The sequence below is a fragment of the Haemaphysalis longicornis genome, unplaced genomic scaffold, assembly GCF_048455015.1.
Source record: "Haemaphysalis longicornis isolate Haplotype H1 unplaced genomic scaffold, Haemaphysalis longicornis Haplotype H1 scaffold_6, whole genome shotgun sequence".
Taxonomy (NCBI): Eukaryota; Metazoa; Arthropoda; class Arachnida; order Ixodida; family Ixodidae; genus Haemaphysalis; species Haemaphysalis longicornis.
In genome coordinates this window covers 51,079,815-51,103,618 of record NW_027526407.1, presented here as the reverse complement: position 1 = coordinate 51,103,618, position 23,804 = coordinate 51,079,815, and the positions used below count along the sequence as shown (strand labels likewise).

The following is a 23,804-nucleotide window of genomic DNA, read 5'->3' as shown; positions in this document are numbered from 1 at the left end:
CACGGTTTAAAATAATGGAAGCGAGTAATTGGGTTTTGGATAAGCAAGTTCCGGGTAGGCAAGTTCTGGATAAGGAAGTTCCAGATAAGTAGGTTTCAGATAAGCAAGTTTCGAGTGAGGAAGTTTCAGGTAAAAGAGTTCCAGTCAAGGAAGTTTTAAGTAAGGAAGTTCCAGATAAGCACGGTCCGAATAAGGAAGCGTCAGATAATGTTTCGGGCAAGGAAGTTCCAGATAAGCATGTTCTGGATAAGGAAGTTTCGGGTAAGGAAGCTCAAGATAAAAAAGTTTCGCGTAAGGAAATTCTGAATAAGGAAGCTTCAGATAAAGTTTTGGGTAAGGAAGTTCCAGATAAGCATGTTCTGGATAAGGAAGTTCAAGATAAAGTTTCGCGTAAGGAAGTTCCAGATAAGCCAATTCCGAATAAGGAAGGTTCAGATAAAGATAAAGAAAGTTCTAGATAAGGAAGTTCAAGATAAAGTTTCGCGTAAGGAAGTTCCAGATAAGCCAATTCCGAATAAGGAAGGTTCAGATAAAGATAAAGAAAGTTCTAGATAAGCAAGCTCTGGATAAGGAAGTTCCAAATAAGGAAGTCTCGGGTAAGGAAGTTCCAGGTAAGCATGTTCCAGATAAGAAAGTTCCAGACGAGAAAGTTCTGAACAGGAAAGTTTCAGATACAGTTTCGGGTAAGGAAGTACAGTGTAGACCGCTTATAACGTATGTCGCGGGAGCCGCAAAAATCCGCATTATAAGCGGTACTGCACTATAACCAAACCACGCGCGAATTCAACCCCATCACCACCTATCTCTCAAGTCAACCTATATTTATCATCACTCAAACGCACAGCACTTAAAAACGAAGGCACGGTCTATATTTCGTATTATTTTTAACATCAGCCGCTGCTGCAGGGCAAAAGCGCAGTCTCACAAGCGGCGAGCGCGGCTTTAACTTCCGTTGTGCTTGTTTCGAAAGACCATGGCTGCGTTTTTAGCGTCTATGAACAGATGCCGCAAGACGTGATAAGAACGCCAGCGGGATTTTTTTTTTTTTTTTTTTGCCCCACCTTGTGTTTACGATGCTGAAGGCGGCTGCTTATCAGCGCAACGTACTGGTGTAGGAAATCTTCGGCTTCGCGCGGCCCGAATGTTCGGAAAGGGAAAGAGCGGTGGCTTATCTGCAACAACGTTCTAAAGCGTGAACCGCGTGGTAGATTTGGTATCGTGAAAACGTGCAGTGCACGCCAGCGCGGATACAACTGGCGTGGTGTGGGCGGCGCGGTAAGAGGCGCCAACATGGCGTCGGCACTGGCCGTGAAGCGGTGCAGGCAGTTCCAGTAAGTTCCAGCGACCGCTTCTAACCGCTCACTGAAATGCCTCACGGGGCGCAAGAGAAGATGCTCATGCAAGAAAAGAGCTAATAATGTGGGCGAAAAGTGGAATATAAACTGCCATCCACGCTGCTTGTGAAAGCGCCCATCAAAAAATAACGCGGTGGTAAGCCTAAACATCTCTGGCGCGGCTTGCCGGCTCGGAGCGCTTCGAATCTCCCGCCATTAGGTACGCGTCTCCACATTGGTGCAGTCGTCAGGCTCCTCCCACTGCCACGCGAAGAAGCCACCGCGAGCGCGGAATCGTCGATACGAGCACGAAAAAAAAAAAAAAAAAAAAACTGACGCGCAACGCCGATGTGCACGATTCGTGCGCGAAAACGGGCCATGCGGTTCACGGCTAATAAAATCAACTTGCCGCGCGCGGTGGGGAGTCTGTCGCTATCTTCCGAGGTGTATCAAGCAAGGTCAGTTGTGGTTATCAGGTACGCGCGAACTAAAGGGTGCCTATTTTTTTTTTCTTTGGGTGTCTACGTTAGAGGAGGGCAAGGGGTGCACGCTGCGTCAGATGGCCGATTTCATCCTTTCTTTTTTCTTTTGCTACCCTAAAACGATGCCTCAGCTGCGCCGGTCGATCACAGACCCGCCGAAAAACCGCACTATAAACGGTATTGTGCTTCGGCCAACCGTATCTTAATTAAGCGGTATGCTTATGCATTGAGTTCTATGGGAGGCAAACCGGTGGTCGCAAAAACCCGCGTTATATCCGGTCCCGCACTATAAGCGGTTACGTTATAAATGGTCTACACTGTATTAGATAAGCAAGTTCTGGGTAAGGAAGTTTCAGATAAAAAAATTTTCAGGTAAAAAAGTTCCAGATTAGCCAGTTTCGGATAAGTACGTACCTGGCTCTTTGCACGTATGCGGATGTGTCCCACGACGGGCGCGTCGGGAGTGTTGGGGTTCTTCTCGATGCTCACGTTGGCCAGGGCGTCCTCGCCAAAGATGGACCGTGCGTACAGGTTGGCCGCCATGAACCCGCACTCGCCAGACAGCGCCTGCATGTGAAACAGCACAAGGCATAGCACAATCCCTGCGGCATACGCGTTTTACGCGGCTCGTTAAAGTGAAGCGCACCTGACGACGCACTTCAAGAAGGTGACAGAAAGTTGTGCAAGTTTGTTTCTAGCTCATTTTGATGTGATAACAGTGTAGACAGAATAGAGACGCCATCCTGTGCTTCTTATCAGCTTCTTGAGCTGTTATCAAAGCGTGCACTTCCCGCGTGCTTCTTATCGCTGCTTTTTCTAGTACTTCACACCTTGTTCTCTATCTTAAACACATAGCCATGCAAATACGAAAAAATAGTTTCCAATGCTGCTTTGTCTGCTACGAAGCTATTTTTTAAACGCCCCTAACCGATTTATGAGTCATTTTACAGAGCAACCAGTTAATATGGTGGTACCCACTGCACGCTCAGAATAAATATCAACAAGGTGAAATTTCAGTGCAGTAAGGGCTGCACCGAGTGTAACTGAGGCAAAGACACTAGATATACAATACAGCTTCTATCAAATAAACTCCAGGCGACCAAAAAGAATCATTTCTTCACCTGAATCTTCAGGCAGGCTATTCAAGATAGGTTAGTTCAAGTGAAGCTTTGCTACAATTGCAGTTGCTGGGGCACAGAAGTGGAAAGACAGCTTTTCACAGCCAAGCAAAGTGTACTCCAGCTTTTGTAACCACCTTTTCAACTGGAAACAAATCTGGTTCTTTTATTATGCAGCTAAAAAAGAGTACGACAATGGTCAGAAGGCTTATTTGCACTGAGTACCACAAAAAATTAAAGCCGTTCCACTCAATGTGAAAGCTGTCGGAAGTGCAGAGCAGCGATTCGCCGTAATGGGCTGTAGCGCCGTTGTCCGCTCATTGCTACCACCCATCACGCTCTTTCCCTCCCTGTCTTACTCTTCTCTTGATTAATGGACTAGAGCTTTGTCCAATGCAATTCAAATTTCCCGCCTCTGCAGTGCTCACGCACCCTCTGCTTGAAACTGCGCCAGTGGGAGTTCTGTTTTTTGTGCTCGCTTTTCCTCCCGCACGGGCCGCCGTTGCACTGCCACTTTTTTTTGCTTACTATCGTAAAAACCAACCCAACGAGTGTTCCTAATTAAATGAACGCGAACGCTCCCAGTTAATTACTTATATTTTGCCTCAAATGTACCTGCAGTTTTCTTTGCACTAAACAACAGGGAGATGTACGACAAGCGGCAGCGGTTTCACAAGTTTCGAACGGTTATTATTATATAAACCCTTAGTTTTCCAAACCTCTGTGGGACACTGCTACGACAGGACTCTGTTACGACGGTACGCCGCGGGGCTCTACTTGGGTCCAGCGAGCGAGGTACGACAACAAGGCAAGCCCCTAAAGTGCTCCGCACTTAAAAGGAAAGCACAGTGACAGCACCCACCTTCTCTGGTGTCAGGCACTTCATGTTTGTCGAGCGGATCAAGTGCTGGAGGTAGGCAGGCAGGTCGCACAACGTCGTGTTCACCGACACCTGTAGGAGGACAGTGCCAGTTGCGGTAAGAGCATTGCTGCAGTACCAGAACGTTGCAAGAGCACTGCACACAGATGCAAGACTGAGCAGACCTTGGCAGCACTGACTAGCATTAGTAACAAAACACTGACTAAAAACTGAGGATAGCCACTGTGTTACCATGCGCACAAAATATGACGTGTCAGGTTTTGTGTCATATTTTGTCACAGGTGTCACAAAATATGACATGACAAAAGCAACAGTGAGATTTCAGCTGGCACCGCAGATTTCAGACTGACAACTGTCCAACTGAGGTTTGCTGCGCCACTTACCTCTGCCACATTCCTAAAATTGTGAAAAAGCAAGTCAAACAGGTTCCCTGTGCTACGCCTCCGTTACATAATTGCCGTTTCGAAATATCGATGCAGTATTTGCAGGGACTGCCATCACAGAAGAGTCATTCCTGCACTTTGACTTAAGCACACCTTCCATTCAGCAAATGGGCTCATTCCAGGAGTTTGCCATCTACACTTCTCTCCACATCAGAGTCAGCTCGTTGCATTCCACAATGTCCCATGAATGTCCCACACATCCTACAGTTCAGCACTGCTGGCTCACCTTGTTCAGTGCTTGCGCTCCCCTTCACATCAGAGTCAGCTCGTGCCACCTTCTGGCGCAACACGGCTCTCACATGCAAACCGATGCTACATCTGACAAACGTCCCACAGATGTCCCACAAATGTCTTATAGTTCAGCATTGCTGCCTCACATTGTTCAGCGCCTACACTACACTTCACATCAGCCAGCTTGTGCCTCAGGTGCAACACTGCTTCCACGCAAACCACAAACTTTCTGTCCTAAGGATGTCCCATAGATGTCCCACGGATGTCTTACAGTTCAGCGCTGCTGCCTCACCTTGTTCTCCCACTCAAACTCGGCCCACATTTGGCGGAACTCGGCGTCCGTGCAGGCGGCAGGTACGATGTAGTCCATGATGTCGATGTGGATGTCGTTGAGGACAACCACGTTGCGATCGCTCGACGCCCCACTCACATCGTACACTGCACAAGGCAACACACGTAAGAACGGTTACCCATTGACTTGCGGTCAAACTTGAAATGCGACACTTGTCTCGGGCGTTCAGGCTTCTTTGCGAAACTGTTTGACAAACACCGAACAAGACATGTTCGAACAAGACAATATAAGAAGCCTGGCTTAGAGGAAAAGGGCACACAACAGCACAGAGTTTTGGACGAAAACTGACAGCATCGACGTAGACATGTTGCCAGCAAAAGACTGCTGTAAGCCACAGCAATTCAGCTTTCTGGTGCACCACGACTCACTTCAATGCGTTAAAGCCAGTTGCACAAACAGAGACCACATGACTCACCCCAACCTCCAAAACAAAATAAAAAGGACACGATGCCAAGCAGAACAAAATCCACGCTACAAGACATTGGTTTCAGTGTACGACGCTAGGTGGCCAATGTTTCACAGAATTTTACGACCACCCTAAAGTCTAGCTGTAGTTACCCTACCATTCACGAGTGTGGTGGAATGCCTGCAGCCCATGCCGAGGCAGAGGTGGCTTTAGTTTTCATGCACATCAAAAAGTGGGACACGAGAGTTGCCGTTCCCCATTACCACACTATTTCGCCTCTGGGCTACAAAAAAAAAAAAAAAAAGATTACAGCATGCACGGGTAGGATTTCCACTGTTTTCGAAGCTGCAATTATGATGTGTTTCAGGACTGCTTTAGTAGAGAACATTCCTATCAGGAGCTGGAGTGGCAAGGCTCCATTACTGACCCCCAAATGCCCCTCAAACTGTAAGCAGGAGCCAAATGCTCCTTGCTTTCTTTAATTGAGGCTTCGGTGGACGAAAAAGGTACATAGACAAAGAAAACGAGGACAAACACTTGTTCTCGTCTTCATTGCCCGTGTTTTCTTTTTCATGCACTGAAGCCATGGAGCAAGAATATATAGGAGAGGAAACAGCCCATTGTCGCAAGCGCGGGCGACCGACCAGATAATGTCACAATGAAAACCAAGGCGCATTGCAAAGCTTCGTAGCTGCGACAGCGAAGGAGAGGGTAGCAGCCCCTGAAGAGCGAAATGATAGCAGCCGCAATTTATCCAGTGGCAGTGCAGTGCAATGGTGAAAGCGGCGGCCGCGTAGTTTCTTCACCCGTGGAAGATGCCACTAGCTTAACCTATGACGAGCGCTTGTGACATTATCTGGCCGCGCTAGGAAGCCTTGTTTCACGTTTCACCTCCTATTTAATTCTTGCTCCGTGACTGAAGCCATGCCTTCGCTATAGGACGCACTGTAGTGGAGGGCGCCAGATAAATATTGACCACCTGAAGGTCTTAAGGCCGACCTCCATGCAGCAAAATGTAGGCGAAAAGGCGGCGAACGTCGCTCGGCGGCGGCCGCTCCGCCGCCGGCGTCGAAAATACGGCTGTTTGCCGGCAATCTACGCGATCTAGATGTCGAACGCGCGGCGGCGAACGCGACTGGAAGCGGTGAACGCGACCGGAAGTGGCAAACTGCATTTTGAGGCCACAGCAAATCACAGCCTTGTACTTCCTATCCTGTCTTCTATCGGCGGCGTTTGCGGCATCACATTGCATAGAGGTTGGGGTGGACGAAAACTGAGCGGCGCGTCAAACCGCCGCGTCTGCCGCGCCAAGTTCGCCGAGAAACTTCGCTGCATGGAGGTCGGCCTTTAAAACGTGCGCCGAAATCTCAAACACACGGGGGAGTTTTCGCTCTTCTTTATCTGAAAAGCAGCCACCGCGATTGGAAGTCGAGTCCGCATCCTCGGGATCCGCGGCACAACGCCTCAGCCACTGAGCCACCACGGTGGGCAAGTGGGATTCAGGCTCCCTCTGCCGTCTCTCACAGATTGCTTTGCTGGAGAGGCAATGCCCCCCCCCAATGACCCCAACTAACTTCCAAACTGTTGGGACCAGGAACCGAACTGCCCTACTGACTTCCAGAGCAGCTCTCCGTCAAAACTTTGCGGAGTAACCAGGCAGCCCCTCCCTCCTGATTACCGATGTTCCCGAAGATGATGCCGTTCTCGGTGGAGGCCACCTTGACGGTGGCCCGGATGTTGCAGAAGTCGTGCGGGGCCAGCACGACGGGGGTGGGCTTCTCGACGAGGCGCAGGTCTCCCAGGGTGGCCAGCTCCAGGGTGCAGCTCTGCAGGGTGTCCGCCGTCTGGTTCACCACCAGCACGTCCAGGGCAATGTCGTACTGGTTGACGTGCACGTAGGCCTCCGCGTACACCGGGTCCGAGAAGCCCGTCAGCTGCGTCACCTTGGACAGCTTGGAGGCCGAGGCCAGGTCCTCGCCCGCTCCGCCCCGGCCCCCGCTCGCCACCGCCGCGTGCAGGCTCACCTCAAACATGTTCTGGCCAAGGGGAGAAGAAAATGTCGCGTTTCAAAACAGTTAAAGGTTATGTTTTCAGATCAAACAAGTTCTCAAGATGTGCGCGAGTGTGAATAACAGTCGTGAAAGCGCAACGCAGGCTCAAAATGCAAAGAGGAGAAGCCCCTGACCTTTCCCTCCAATATACGGAAACTCAGGCAGTGAAAGTTCACCAGTTCAGCTGTTATAACAGTAATGCAAAAGCTACCTGCTTTTTTTTTTTCCCCTTGCCGCTTCATTATAAAAAGCATAAACAGTCTGGGTGCCACCCACTGGTGCCAGGCTCTGTCACCACAGAATCAAGATCACACCAACGGTGTAGCACACTTCCGAACTAGGCACCGACGTTGCCATTGCATTTACTATACGAGACAGAAGTGAGTGACAAACACGACACCTGAATCCGGCAGTCAGAATACGCAGGCGGTATTAGCATATGCAGGTTATGAAAGAGAGCAAATGTGCTCAGATACAACAGCACACACGCACGCACTCAGGAAACTGTCAAACGAAATGACAGAAAAGGGCAAGCCTGTTAGGTATCTCCAGCACACTAAGGGTCACTGGTTGCCCTGAGGCCAAGAAGACTTAACTTAAGTACCACTCCACAGTTGAGGACTGTTCACACACCTCAGTACCAGCAAGGCTTCCCTTGGGAGCCAGCTGGCCGAAGCAGATGGGGTCGTCCGCGTGAACAGTGATGCCCTTGGCTTGCTTAGCCTGCAACAGTGCAAGTGACAGGGGTGGGGGGGAAGGGTCACAGAAAGGAAAACAACATGTCACACATTTTACCATGCCAACAGCAAGCCGAGTGCCATGGCTGTCAATGCATAAGTGATGCACATGACCTATTTCCCCCCCCTTCCCCCAATGTAGGCGAAACTAATGTAATTAGATTCTGCTCGAGCAAAGGTTGAAGCCAATTCGGCAGCTTTGTTTCACTCACACAGATTGGTCTAAATGCCATCACCCAAAGCCCTAGTTAGTGTTAACAACAGGGACCTCACTTCACGGCTCCTTAGAAAAGCATAAAAAATGATTTACGTGTCTTGTGGCATGCTTACTACTCACCCGTTACAACTTAATAACCCACGGGCTGAAAAACCATCATGCACCAGTAACAAAATTTTTGTAGATCCATAAAAATGCACCAAATTGCCTAGTTTACTCATTCTGGAAATATGTGACTTCTGTACTGAAATAAAGACAAAAAACTCACTTGCTATGAAATAAAGACAAAAAACTCACTTGCTAGAGAGAGAGCTACCGCCATCTAGTGAAAGCTAGATAAACCAAAATGCATTTCTTGTTTAATTTTTATTTCAGCAAAGAAATGATATATTTGTAAAAGAAGCAAACTGGGCCTTTAGGAACACTTTTGTGTATCTGCAAAACTATTTGTATCTTTACACGATGCTTTTTAAACCCATGGGTCATTAATTACCAAGTCCCATAGGAATGCGATCAGGTCATCATCATCAGCAGCAGCCTATCTACGCCCACTGCAGGGCAAAGGCCTCTCCCGTGGATCTCCAACTATCCTGGTCCTGTGCTAGCTACCACCAATTTATCCCCGCAAACTTCTTGATCTCATCTGCCCATCTAACTTTCTACTTCCCCCTGCCATGCTTGCCTTCTCTAAGGATCCACTCTGTTACCCTTAGTGACCAACGGTTATCTTGCCTTCGCATTACATGCCCTGCCCACGCCCCTTTCTTCTTCTTAATTGCCACTAGTATGTCCTTAAAACGAGTTTGTTCCCTCACCCACTCCGCTCTCTTCTTGTCCCTTAATGTTATGCCTACCATCTTCTGTTCCATTGCTCGCTGAGTCGTCCTCAATTTAAGCTGCACCCTCTTAGTGAGCCTACAAGTTTTCTGCCCCGTAGGTGAATACCGGTAAGATGCAGCTGTCATGTCCTTCCTTCCTTCAGGGACAATGATCAGGTGAGTCCCCCTTAACTGAGGCTGCAACAATCGCAGAGTGTATGCACCACTCCCCAAGTACTCCTGCTACCTATAAGTACCTAGAAGTATCTAAGTAGTCAGCACCCAGTACCTAGGAGTACCCAGGTGCTCCTCCCTGTCCCTCGCTCACCTTCTGCGTCTCGGCCTCTTCTTCGGCCTTGGCGGCGAGCATAGCCGACAGGGCCTGCCGGCACTCCTGGCCAAAGACGGTGCGCAGGGTGGGCGAGCGGTCCGAGAGCATGCGCAGGCACTGGCCGATGCGGTCAGCGTCGTCGTCGTTGATCGCCTTCGAGGGGAGCCCCGAGCGGCCCAGGTGCAGCACCGATGTCATCAGCAGCATGCACTCCGCCACCAGGGACTGCAAACAGTGGTCGACCGCACAGCACAATTCACGTGAATACTCAGTACCAAGTACCATACTCAGTACCAGCATACGTACCCAGTACCAGCATACATACCCAGCATCATATCCAGTACCAGCATACTAACACACTCGTCCCCTCTTTGAAAGCCATTTGAATACTACGTTGTCCTCTGCCCCACTCATGAACACTGTAGGTGGCTAAGGTAGCTACACCAGTGCACTCCGCCTTTGAGTTGGCCTCTCCCTTGTGTACGCAAAACACTGGGACAATCGAATCGCTCCTCCCAGAAAAAATGCCAAATGGTACACCCACTCTGGTGCAACTCCATTCGAGAGTGAGCAACGTTTCCACTGCTCAGGGCTTGTACACCCTTCCACTGCAGTGACAGGCTGGGCCTGTCAGCATCATCCATAGGTGGGATGCTGTGCAGAGAAATAGTTGGAGCGCTTGTCATGACAGCTGTGGAATTGTACTCTAAACCATCACTCAGCCGCTGTACCTGCTGTCAAGGAGACCAGGACACTACAGCAAACTCCCATTAAAACAAAGTCATTAGTACAGGACCCCCACTTTTAAGTGGGGACACTTTGAACTGCTTTTAGGGGCCAGGAAAGCTTGAAATAAACCGGGTATTTGCAGAAGAGAATCTTTTCACATTGAAGTTTACTGTACATACGCGACTGCAGTATTTACCGCTTAAAACAAAGTTGCAAAAGCTAGCTTGAGGGTTTGACGACTACTCAACCACAAACAATGGCTTTTATGAGGTTTTACAGCATATCGTAAACGACTGGAGTCGATACATCCCACTGTGTTGCTCACCCACTTCAGAGCTTCTTGCCAGTGAGTGGAACCCACTGTAGCCTTGTTCCGATTCCACACATATACAGGGTGTTGCAACGATAACTGGAACACTTTAAAAATTTTTCCTGAGCGATCCGCCGCTCTGTTCGCGCTCAAACTTCGCACAAAGGTCGCATTTTGTGGTCTATTTTGTTTGACACCGGGAACAACGACGGTACTTACCTGCTTATTCCGAAAATGAATAAAAACGATTTTCGCCTATGGGAAAATGGCGGCTGATTTGGACGTTTGAGCAAGCGCAAGTTGATCTTGGAACGACGGCGCCACCTGGGATATGCAGGGCGAAACCCATGTTTCGGATTCACGGTAGGAAGGCGCCAAATGGTGTAGCAGACGATCAGAAAATCTTTGTGGTCCCCAGTTCACGATGATCACAAATACGTGCGTAACAGCTGCTGCCAATCATAATAAAATATTCCCACGGTTCATCGTTGCCAATAAACGTTGGGTTTGTTTCCTCACCTACTGTTACATTTTCTGATCGTCTGCTAGCATTACCAGATTATCCGGTCCTGTGAAATCCGCCTCACGATTCTTGCGTTGTCCTTGTTTGTTCGTTCTCGTTTTATTTGTGAAGTTTTGTGTGCCTGTTTGTGTGTGCCTGTCTGTCTGTCATCGTGAAGCGGTGAGATGCGAGTTTTTTCTGGCGAAGAAAAGGCAGCTGCAGTATGTTTCTTGGCAACGACGAAAGCGTACCACCGAGTACGCACCCTCTTCAAGAAAAAATTCGGCAAGCGACCCCCGAGCTACCCCTCTCTGCTTCGGTGGAGGGCCGCACTTGAAGCTAACGGATACTTGCACCGTAAAGTGCGGAAAGAAAAAGGGTGCCGGCATTCGGTTCTTGCCGAGGCCATTGTCGGAGCGTTTGAAGCCAACCCGCGCTTATCATGCAGGCCTGCTGGGCTAATGTTCGGGACGTCGGCGTCAACAGTCAGTCGTGCCTTGAAGACAAAAGGCTTCAGGCCTTACAAGCTACAAGTCCACCAGAGACTGACGGACGAAGACAAGGAGCGTCGGTTGAGCTTTTGCCGCCTCGAGCTCAATCGAATCGCGACAGACCCTGGCCACCTGTCGTTCCTCGTATTTAGCGACGAGGCAGCTTTTCATTTGGACGGGCGTGTGAACCGCCAATGTACGCGTTTTTGGGCGAAAACAAATCCCAATTTTGTGACCACACGAGCAGTAAATTCCCCCGGCGTCACCGTCTGGTGCGGAATCTGGCGGGAGGGCGTGATAGGGCCGTTTTTTTTCGACGGCACTGTCACAGCCGATTCGTACTTGAACCTCCTCAAAGAAGACTTTTTGCCCGAACTGGTGCAATACCACATGCACAAAGAAGTCTGCGTCCTGCAGCAAGATGGAGCGCCCGCCCACTTCGCCGCAAAAGTCCGCCGCTGGCTTGACGCCAACTTTCCCGACCGCTGGATGGGGCGAGGTTCAGCGTCGATGCCCTGGCCTGCGCGCTCTCCCGACCTCACACCCTGCGACTTTTTTGTGTGGGGTTACGTTAAATCCCTAGTGTACCGCAGCGGCCCAGTGGCAAATGTCTCGACCCTCGCAAGACGCATCCAGGACGCCTTCACCGCCATCGACGACGAGATGAGGGCAGCAGTCTTTGACGCCTACGTTCACAGGCTGCAAAAGTGCATCGACGCTGACGGCGGTCACTTCGAGAAATGAGGACTCGAGCACTTCGTTTTTTCTCTTCTTGTTTACTTTGACGACTACGTGAACCGTTGAAATGAGAACATTGTTTTTTTTACTCGGACGACGGCCTGAATTGCCGGAAAAAAGGTCCTTGTTAGGGCCACCAAATGCTGCGTAGCGAAAGCATGTGAACTTGTTCGCCCCCCAATGTCCTCTCTCGAATTCTTAACGCAGCAAACTTTAAAGAAAAACTGGCGTAACTGAAAAATTAATATTGACACACTACACATTTTTCATGCGATGTAACAGTAGGTGAGGAAACAAACCCAACGTTTATTGGCAACGATGAACCGTGGGAATATTTTATTATGATTGGCAGCAGCTGTTACGCACGTATTTGTGATCATCGTGAACTGGGGACCAAAAAGATTTTCTGATCGTCTGCTACACCATTTGGCGCCTTCCTACCGTGAATCCGAAACATGGGTTTCGCCCTGCATATCCCAGGTGGCGCCGTCGTTCCAAGATCAACTTGCGCTTGCTCAAACGTCCAAATCAGCCGCCATTTTCCCATAGGCGAAAATCGTTTTTATTCATGTTCAGAATAAGCAGGTAAGTACCGTCGTTGTTCCCGGTGTCAAACAAAATAGACCACAAAATGCGACCTTTGTGCGAAGTTTGAGCGCGAACAGAGCGGCGGATCGCTCAGGAAAAATTTTTAAAATGTTCCAGTTATCGTTGCAACACCCTGTATGTGCATTGCGATATGAGCAGGACCAACACAGCTATACTCAGTGGCCCCTCAACTGGGGTGCACATTTTACACCCCACAAGGAGGGCAAATTACACCCTGCAATGTGCATAATGTTTACACCTTACAAGAGGGGTAATATCGACACCTTTTCCAGGTTCTCGTTGAAAACTCACGTTCTGCTTGCGCGGCTCCTTGACGAGAGTCATGTATCGCACGGCCAGCTTGGTCAGATCCGAGGCCATGGCTGCTCCGACAAAGAAGTCTCCGTCCAGCAGGTAGCCGCGCAGCGGCGGACGGGTTGCTGCAAAATGTGGGCAACAAAACTTGGGCTTTTTGAAAAGTTCGCCCTGCCAGTTTATGCTACACGGCGGCGGTTTCTCACACTCCAGTTATATTACATTAGAGAACAATACAATATAATTGCCCGAAGATGAAACTGGTTAAGGTCAACGACGATTAGCCAGACACACACTTCTGCTGTCTGTTCAGGTCAAATATCTTACTTTGAGGCATAAATAACATCTTGCTTTATGTTGTCTTTACAGTGCCCCCCCCCCCCCCCCCCCCCCCAAAAAAAAAAACGGAAATGGGGGCACCAAATATTTTTGAACTGCTGTGAGTTCTGCTGGTAGTTTTTCAGTTTGCATAGCTTAATTATTACTAGCCACTTGGTATCACAAACACAAATTGTATCAAGTGATGCTGTTAGACACCATTTGTTACAAATGCTTAGGCTTTTTTTAACTCTTTCCTTACCGCGCCTATTCAATTTCGATCAATTTGATCGATGGATTCAAGTTGAAATTCTCGCGCCCCAACGCGCTCCATGGACGTGAGGCGCCATCTGAAATGAAGCTCAGGAAGCACACAACCCGTGCCAGTTTCGGTTTTGGTTTCTGGAGACCCGGTGATTTTTTACCTTGCTGGGAAGATAAGTGAGCGCCTAGCGATAGCGGCAGCCATGGCGTTGTCGTCGGGCGCCGGGTCTCAAAGGAGTCGTCGTGTTTCTCACGATTCTAGCGTTGCTACAGTCGATTTTCCTGATGAAAGTGGTAGCAGTGGCCCTGAAGAAGATTCCCTATCATCAGAGTTTAGCACCGACAGCGATGAAGCCCTCAATCAACATGGAACATCTTCGTCAGCTCGACGGTGAGTTTTTTTCGAGATTTATCACGTTTTTGAGCACCTGCGAGGGGACCGAGCATGTTGTCACTGTTATTATCTCTATCCGCAGGGTCTCTACGTCCTATGGGCGCGATTCGATGCCTCCCGCTGCAGAACGCGTGAAGTTTTGTCCAAGACGGAGACCGGGGGTCGATCTGGGCATGGCGCGACGAGTGCTAACTTTTTTTTTGCTGTGCTAACAATTTTTTACGTGTACTGTTGAAACTTTTAGGATAGTTAGCTATATAAACGTGCCACAAAACGTATATCTTGAAATTTTTTTACTGACTTATTTGTGCCCCCCCCCCCGCTCACTTTTCCAAAAACTTTTTGCGGTAGTTGCAAAAATTTTGTTGTTTGGGATTTTTTTCTGCTATTGTGTTGCACACACACATTTTATACTTATATCATTAAAAAGCACATTTATTTGTCTACATTTTGGTATATTACAATATACATGAAAAAAATTTTATATAACAATAAAAAAATTTTCCTGCACCTTATGAAAACGGGTCTTTTCCTGGCGGTAAGGAAAGAGTTAATTAAGGTTCCATGACACACTAGAATTTTACAGATTAATTCCCTTGACACACTAGAATTTTACAGATAACCCTTTTAAAAACAAAAAAATTAGCACTTCACTAACAAAAGCCTTCACCAGAATTGTAAAAAGCAGTCAAAAATATGGCTGAGCCCAATGTTTCCTATAATAACAAGGGCTTGTTCAAGTGATGCAAAAAAGTTAAGGCTAGCGTACTATCACGTCCACTCGTGCTCTCTTTTTCATTGTTTTACACACTGCTAAGTTCTCGAATCACACAAAAATGAATCAAATGGATACTTTATCTTCTGTGTTATTGCTGAAGGTCAAGCAAACAAAAAAAAGCCCAACTGACACTGCTTGCATTGAAAAAAAGCTAAAAGTAAAAAAAATTAAAACAATAAATACTTTGGACTATTGAGTATTTTTTTCTCCTAAGACAATGACTTCAGGATTCGTCAGAGGGGGGAGAAGAAAGCTGCTGAAGAGCGAACACACGGGTACTCAAATAAATGAAGAACCAAGTACAACAGACAAGATGCCACTTCCAAACGAGGTGTTTTTGAAAAAAAAAAAAAAAAAAAAAAAACAGAAAACCTGCATTTAGAGACTAACAACTTCGAAAATAGCATTTAGTTGGAAGTGGGGCCTTGTCTGATGTACTTTTTTCTCTGTTGTCCAAGGTGTTCGTGTTCTTATTCCTTTGTTCAAGCACGTGGAACAAATTTGACTACGTTAGGCCGCTGCTAATACTTTGTGGCATAATTCAGATGAATTCGGGTACATTAATTAAAGGCTATTGGAGTGAAATAATTGGCAGTTTAATACATGAAAAGTCCATAAAAAACAAGCAACAGTTCAAAATGCTTAAATTTGATATGTCCTGAAACAACTGCATTTATTCCTCTTAAATTTTAATTGCAATGATTTTCCCGGAGTAGCATAGTCCGTGACCTCGCGACTACCATTAAGGAAGGTTAGTAAAAGATTTACGGACCTAACTTGCCTAATTGTTTGGATGGGAGTCACCCGATCAGCATAATCCAGTAATGTTGCCCCAATACAAGTGGCAGTGCCAAGAGCACTGCAACTAGCCAAAGTAATTTGTTTCTTCTGATCTTGAAAATGGAACCTATTGACAACCAATCTACTTATAATGCACATCCAAAAGGTGAAACGTACAAACTTGAGGTCTAAGTTTTGATCTTGCAAAATGCACCAATTGATGACTAATCTAAGAGACATATCAAAGTGATAACATAAAATCTCGAGCTCCGGATCATGTTTTCTGCTCTAGGCTGCTGGCCACATGCTAATAGCAAACTCACAGCCTCGTGCCTTAAAGAGACATGGATCCTTGGAGTTTTTGGACACAGACACAAAACATACATAGAGCCCTAGCCACATAAGGAAGACAAAAAAGCATGTGCACGCGCATACCTTGCGTGCTGGCGGCCGGAGCGCTGCTGAAGGCGCTCTGTGTGGCGTAGGTGCCGTCGGCAGTCACCAGCCGCTGCGAAGGGGCCCCCGTGGTCTGAGGGGCTGCGGGCTGGGTCGAGCCATCCTGGGTTGCGTTTGCATCTGGCGCCGCTTTGCGCAGCTCCGACTCCACCAGCGGGATATCTCCCAATGCCTGCCGCACCTGCAACAGCAATATTAAGTCATCACCACCAGCTTCTTCCTCCAGCCAGTCTCTCTTGCAAAGCCTGAGGCTGAACCCAGTTCAGTCGTCGTACCCGAATTTTCTGGTCATATCCCTCTATCTGGTTAGTGGTCTACTTTTACTTCTAGCCCCGTATAAGCAGCTACTCTGTTATTCTGATCAGTTCTTGTCAGAAGATGCTTTGCGCCTATCGCCCATGCCAAGAACAAAAACAGTTTTAGGGGTTGGTGGTACGCAATGTTGGGGTATTTATTGAGGTGGATAATTCACCCCAAGAGGTGGATGGGGAATATCTGAGGTACGGGCAACCTCTCAGAACTTTACAGTGCTATTTGTAAACAACATTAATAAAAATGCAGGCGTTCACAAGCGCTATACCTAAGGTTATGAAGCCGCTGTTATTTTGACAGCTGTCAAGTACACACCGGGTCTCTAAATGCCCCCACTGTTTCCAGGTTTACACCAATGCCTCAGCCACCGCATCTCTACGACATCGCACTGTGAGGTAGGGATATAAAGATAATAAAAGGATTAATATTTTGAAACAAGTAAAGTGGCTGAGAAGGCGCAAGTTGATGCTGCATTGTGCGACATTCACCCATAAGGTTTTGGATTATTTCTTGGTATCCTGGGATTTTTCTTCTGTACTGTTCTAGGCATTCTTCAGCCCATCATGAAGTTCAAAGCGGTATTAACCAGATAGGAGTAGTCATGGCTGTCTTTTACATTAATGCATTACTCCCAAAGGATCCATATGGCATGCAAAGGCTGTGTTATGAATTGACTGAGCAAAGCACCAGCTAGGATCTGCAAGGTCACATAAAGTAAGAGTATACCTCGCACTGAGTTTGCACGGTAACAAACTTGTGCTTTACTCGCCTGCCATATGAATTACCCACACACTGTACCCTATTTTGAAATAGTGCACCGTACGCACAGAAACTTACACAACCAGGTTCTGCACATGCAAAGTTTAGGAATCCCTCACTTCCACTTCAGGGACAAGTAAGCCTATACAGAGTTTGCTAGGTGGCGTAAACTTTACTTGCCTGTCATGTCATTTACCCACACAAAACACCTATCTTGTGTGCACAGAGGTGCATAAACTGTGCAATCAAGTGCTGCTGCACGCAAAGTTTAGGAATCCCCTCCCTCCACTCCATGGGCAACCAACCAACCAAGGAGGTGAAAACAAAAAAATTAAAACAGCCCCAATCAATGTGAAAGCTGTCGGAAGTGCAGAGCAGTGATTTACCAAAATGGGCTGTGGCGCCGTTATCCGCTCACTCTTACAACCAGTCAAAATCTTCGCCGCCCTGTCTCACTCCTCCCCTGATGAATTAAATAGAGGCTTGTTCAACGCTTTTCAAATTTCCCGCCTTCGCAGTGCTTGCACGCCCCTGCCTGAAACTGCAACAGCGAGAGTTCAATCTTGTTGTGCTTGCTTTTCCTCCCACACATGCCAGCGTTGCACTGCCACTTTATCTCGCTTACTATTGTAAAAACCAACCCAACGAGCGTTCTTAACTAAATGAACACGGGCGCTGCCGGTTAATTACAAATATTTTCCCTCAAATGTACCTGCAGTTTTCTTTGTGCTAAACAACAGGGAGATGTATGAGGAGTGCCAGCGGTTTATGAGTTTCGAGCGCTTATGACTATATAAACCGTTTGGCTTTCGAAGCCTCTCGACGAAACATTGTGTGGCTCTACTTGGGTCCAGCAAGCGAGCTACGACGACAAGGCAAGCCCCCAAAGTGCTCTGCACTTAAAATGCCTTACCTGGTCCAGACAGGTGCGGATGTCCTCGACGCTCGCGCAGTACTCGCCGAGCAGCCAGAGGGCGCCGCGGTGGATGCGCGACGACTTGATCGAGCCGAACACCTCGAGGAGCTTGGTGACGACGAGCGGCCGCAGCTGCTCGAAGCGCTGCACGGCCTCGCGCACAAAGGCCAGTACGTCGGCGGCCGCCTGCTCGTTGCTGTCCGAGAGGAACTCCATGAGGACGGGGATGACGTTGGGCGCCGCGTCCGGGAAGCGCACGCAGCACGAGTGGAGCGTGCGCACGAGCAACTGGCGGTAGCGGCCCGTGTCCTCGTGCTCGGCCGTGTTGTGCGTCTTGGCGACCTCCTTGCGCAGCACGAGCACCATCTCCTCGACGTTGCGCGAGGAGACCAGGTCGAGGGCGAGGGCGAGCGTCTTGCGGCGCACCTCGAGGTCCGAGGCGCTGAGCACGCGCAGCACGTCCATGGCCAGCTCCTGCAGGATGCGCTCCTGGGTCTCGCGCAGCGCGATCAGCCGGTCCAGCACGATCAGCTTGACGTTGTTGTCGCTCTCCTTGACGATCAGCTCGATGTAACAGCTGGCCGCCGCCTGCGCAGGGAAGGCGTCACACAAATGTGGGGGTGCGTATGTATCTGAAGCTTATGCATTGAGTGGTTGGGTGTAGTAGTAGTAGTACAGTTGAACCTTGTTACAACGAACACTGATATAGCAAATTATTGGCTATAGCGAACTAAATACACACTTTGGTTTGTCTCGCTTCATTTCAATTACACTTATTCTTTTATAATGAAACTGAAACCACGAGAGCCGCGCACGATGTCGGACATAACGAAGAAATATTTGACCAGGTGTCTAAGAAGCTACTTAAAAAAACTTGCTCACTGCTGCGAGTAGCCACCAGACTATGATCACATCTTTCATCAAAAAAATAGGGACGCAGTCCTGTTTTGTCAAGTGGACTTTGTTCTGTTGTAATTTCACGCACTCATGATCTGGTTCAATGAGCTTAAAATGCAACGAGGAGAAGAAAGGTAAGAATTACCTTGTTTATAATGAGTTTGAAGCTTTAAAATGCATTTTTGCAGGAAGCATTTTTGCACAAGCCAAATCGTCAATTTGTGAGATCCAATTTTTACCGCTACTGTTACAGCAAATATCACATATAAGAAACTAATTTTCTGTCCCAATACTACTTTGTTATAACTAGGTTCGACTGTAGTAGTAGTAACAGTATGCGTTTGTTAAATGTGGCGCAAGGGCACCAATAGGCCATGGAGCAACAACGCAATGGCTTAGCCATTTTACATGTGTTTTATGTAAAATAATGTTATGAATGGTTTTAAAACTGGTTAGTGCGAGGGTGTAAAGAAACCTTCATTTAAAACACACAGACGGCTAGTTAGACAAATGATTATGAGGCTGGTAGGATGGAAAGGATGCAAGTGTGTTTGCTTGAGTCAACCACAATTTATACCCCTGTCAAACATGCCTATTCAAGCACACTTCCATGAAGCGCACCCAGCTAAAATGTCATTCAGGCGCAGCTAAACAGCAAACGTGAATGACACTTTCCAAGGAGCCCACTTTAAGCTGAGTGGTTCCCAAAACACACTTTACCCGGGCAAACTCGCCAAGTGAGTAATCTCGTCTGCAAGGGTCTGAAAATAGGGAAAAATGACATAAAACAAGTGTTAAGATGACTTTAAGGTATTTCAAAAGTAATTATGTATATACTGTTGCTTTATTTTAACAAAAAGAGAAGCAATGACGAGAAATAAGAAAACGCTCTATCACCCAACAACCTGTCAACGCCGCCTGGTGGGGTGTCACCCCATGGCGGCCGTTCTCTGCGGCGTTCGCATAGGTCATTTGTTGTGGCTTTGTGGGTGTGTTCTCGTTTCAACCTTTTCTGTTGTAATCCACACACTCAGCTAATTTTCCTTGATGACAATGCAGCAGCGATTCGCTGCGCAGCGAATAACAGTGAAGGTATGACCGGCGGTGTTCAGTCGCTGCCTAAAAGTATTTCTGTGAACTTGTGAGAGGCACCGATACACTCTATAACAATGTAAACACAGTGTTTACTCCGTTTCTCACGTGACAAATAGGGGGAATTTCGATTATTTTGGCGAAATATTTATGCCAGCTATTGTCACTGACATCACAGCCAACGGCTTTTTAAAAGATTTCATAGCACCACACAGCCTAAGTGTCATTCGCGGAGCTGAGTTCACTAAATAGGCACGTTTGACAGGGGTGTTAAGCTCGCAAGAGTGGCACCACACAGCCTAAGTGTCATTCGCGGAGCTGAGTGCACTAAATAGACACGTTTGACAGGGGTATTAAGCTCGCAAGAGCGCCACGTTGGGCCATTTAACGCATGCTGTCACCGCTAATTCACCCGACAGTTCGGACGCCAGGCGTTCGTGCGAGTGAGCCCACCTTGATGGCGGTGGGGGCGGCCGAGAGGGTGACGAGGGTGCCGGCGGCCTCGTAGCGCACGGCGGGGCTGCTCGAGTTGAGCAGGTTGTAGATGCAGCGGATGAAGCGCGAGCGCTCGGCCGGGTTGGCGTGGCACACCTTGTAGATGAGCTCGACGATGACCAGCTGCAGGATGTCCCCGAAGGCGCCCACCTGGTCCAGGCACGAGTCCAGGTAGGCCAGCGCCCGCTCCTGGTCCACGTGCACCAGCATCATGAAGGCGTTGCGCTTGCACGACATGTCCTGCTCCGCCTCCAGGAAGTTGCCCACCAGCTCGGGGGCGTCTGCGCGTCGAGAGAAAAGGGGACGTCTCGGGTCGTTTCGTTTCACCTCTGCTTCCGATATAAACAACAGCATGAGGGGACAATCGAGATGCTTGAAGTAGCAGCACTTGGGAATTTGACATCACTGCCACCTGCTTCGCGGCATCGGGGGAATTTGAAGAGGGGTATTTGGTGATGCTCTCACCACCTTGGGGGCATCGGCAAAGGGGGACTCGATACTAGGTGGTTTCACTGCTTCCGAAAGATGACGCATGTGGGGCAGTTGAGACGTTTGGAGTAACAGATCGGAGGAATTGGACATCAGTGTCACTAGCGTCGGGGCAATCCACAAGGGGGGATTTGATAACACTGCCACCAGCTCGGGCGTCTGTAGAGGGGGAGGTCGTTTCACTGCTTTCAATGAACACTGCGCAAGGGACAATTGAGATGTTTACAATACAGCTTGGAGGAAATCGTGGAGGGGATTTGACATCGCTGGTGTTTGCAAAGGGGATTCAACGTTGCTATTTTGGTTGTTCCACTGGTTTCAATAAACACTGGATGAGGGACAATTTAGACATTTACAGTACCAGCTTGGGCCCAACAGTGGCGGGGGAGTTGACATCCCTGTTCAGCTTGTTGTCCTAACTTGTCTCTCAGCATTTTAAATGCAGAGCATTTGAGTAACTCACGATGTCACCCGCGTTGACGTCCGTCGTAGTCCGCACCGTCGTTGTCCGCACCCCTCCCCCTACACTATATAAACAAAAACACTATCCGGCGCCTGGTTTCGATCCCTTGACCCTGCGGGCGGAACGCAATGTACATGGTGCTCTACCCACTGCGCCACAAAGCCGACACAGAAAGGGAGGCTACGAACGCACCTTATATCCTTGACTCATTCAAACTACGTCAAGAAGCTGCTGATACAACGCATTCACTACCACCAACTCCCCAAACACTAAACGTTAACGAAATACACCCACCCCCTATGCGACGCATTTACTCGAGTCCCCCTCGCGGGGAGATGGGCCCAATTTTTTTTTATGCAGCATTTCCTCGAGTAAATGCCACAAAAAAAAAAGTGCTTAGGGACAATTTAGGTGTTTCGAGAACAAGTTCAGGGGAATTCGCAGAGGGGGATTTCATATTACCGCTTGGGTTATTTTATTGGTTCCAATAAGCACACCACGTAAGGTGAGTGCTGAGGGATAATTCAGAAGTTCACAGCTTTTAATTGTTGTACAGAGCTCTGCTCCCTCTTCTAGCTTTATATTTGTTTTCTACACGCCACCTTGCTCCTTGCTTATGTGAAGGCATTATCTGCCTTCATTTTGGCCCCCAAAGCTCTAGCTTTGTGCCGACCGTTACCGGAGACCTTTACATGCTGTGCAAATCCTCGGCTGTTTACGCACTACCGTCCCTAGCCTGGGGCAGCGAGCCGCCGTACCCGGGATGAGGAAGTCGAAGCTCTTGTAGATGGTGAAGACGGCGAGGACGGCGTTGCGGCGCACGTACGAGTGGCGGTGCTCGAGGCAGGCCCGGATGGCCGGCATGAGGGGCTCGAGCAGCTCGGCCTCGCGCAGCTTGCACAGGAAGCGCAGGGTGGAGCCGCGGATGAACTCGTTGGGGTGCTGCAGGTCCTTGCGGTAGGCGTCGCACACCAGGATCATCTCCTGCAGCAGCTTGCCGTCGGGGCTCGTCTTGGGCACGATCTCCCAGAAGATGAGCAGCAGCTTCTTGATGGTGTGGTCCTGGAGGGGCAGCACGAAGCGGATGATGGTCATCAGCAGCGACGGGTACTTCTCCCCGTTCAGCATCAGCTGGATCGTCTTGCGCAGCGCCTCCGCCTTGGTCTTCAGGTCCCCCTTCTCTGCGCACACACACAAGCGGCCACCAAGGACACAACATCAACACGGTCGAGAGAGTCCGAAGTACATGGCGAAGGGTTAAGGGGAGAGGGACACTGGTCTTTTAAAACAACTTCTTTTAATTTTCAAGTAAACGTTGTGAAACTTGTCTGTCTTGCTGCTTTTTCCCCAATACAGTGAAACCTCGTTACAAGAGACACTTGGTTATAAGAGACATTGCAATGCAAACGGCTTGGTTGGTTTTCGTATGTTTACCATGCTAGCAACATTGCATACAAGAGACCCTGGTTACGAAATAAACGTTTCTTGAGCCCCTCGAGTGTCTGTTGTAGCGAGGTCTTACTGCAATTTCAAATATGCCATTATTTTTAAAGCTGGTCAATTAGTTCCCAAGATAATTAGAGATAGTTAGCCATTTTTGGTCAAACAATAGACAGAAGAGTGTTGGTCATAAAATTGTAATCTTTACATTTTCCAGTGCTATGAACCCTGGTGAATACAATAAGCGAAGCAGTCTTTTTATGCATCGCTTGGAACTAATTTTACAGCTCATTAAGCTATGGTGAAATGGGCACTCAAAGTGGTTCCTTGCCACCGATGCCACCAAAGTTTAATGAGCTGTAAAATTAGTTCCAAGCGATGCATAAAAAGACTGCTTCGCTTATTGCATTCAACAGGGCTCATAGCACTGGAAAATGTAAAGATTACAATTTTATGACCAACACTCTTCTGTCTATTGTTTGACCAAAAATGGCTAATTATCTATAATTATCCTGGCAACTAATTGACCAGCATAAAAAATAATGGCATATTCGAAATCAGTAGGGGAAAAGCAGCAAGACTGACAAGTTTCACAAAGTGTACTTGAAAATTAAAGGAAGTTAAAGGCCAACTGCACTCAAAATTTCGACCTTCGATAACCTTATTTTCGTCTAGTCTGCCTAAAAAGACTTCAGGATACAAAATATGACAGCTCAAATACGCCTATCTACGACGCAAAGGGCCATCAAAAATCGGCAGTTTCGAAACAAACTGAGAAGAACACGGCCATTACAAGTGACGTTGCAGCTGGCCCCGCCGGCGATCGAGTGGCCGACCTGGTGGAGGGTACCTACGCGCAACGTTTCCCCTCACAGCAG

General features: G+C 48.3%; 1 protein-coding gene across 3 annotated transcripts in view; it reads right to left on the bottom strand.

Annotated features, from left to right (window-relative positions):
* The window catches only part of Betacop (coatomer subunit beta), a 33,708-nt gene that overhangs the window by 4,070 nt on the left and 5,834 nt on the right, over window positions 1–23,804 (bottom strand). For all 3 annotated transcript variants that reach the window (XM_077674286.1, XM_077674287.1, XM_077674288.1), the window contains exons 3-13: window positions 22,245–22,667; window positions 20,493–20,815; window positions 18,048–18,638; window positions 16,043–16,244; window positions 13,071–13,198; window positions 9,398–9,625; window positions 7,931–8,020; window positions 6,925–7,282; window positions 4,781–4,926; window positions 3,797–3,886; window positions 2,231–2,383 (exon numbers count right to left, since the gene is read on the bottom strand). In XM_077674286.1, coding sequence (XP_077530412.1) covers window positions 2,231–2,383; window positions 3,797–3,886; window positions 4,781–4,926; window positions 6,925–7,282; window positions 7,931–8,020; window positions 9,398–9,625; window positions 13,071–13,198; window positions 16,043–16,244; window positions 18,048–18,638; window positions 20,493–20,815; window positions 22,245–22,667 — 2,732 coding nt within the window. The remainder of the gene's footprint in view (window positions 1–2,230; window positions 2,384–3,796; window positions 3,887–4,780; window positions 4,927–6,924; window positions 7,283–7,930; window positions 8,021–9,397; window positions 9,626–13,070; window positions 13,199–16,042; window positions 16,245–18,047; window positions 18,639–20,492; window positions 20,816–22,244; window positions 22,668–23,804) is intronic.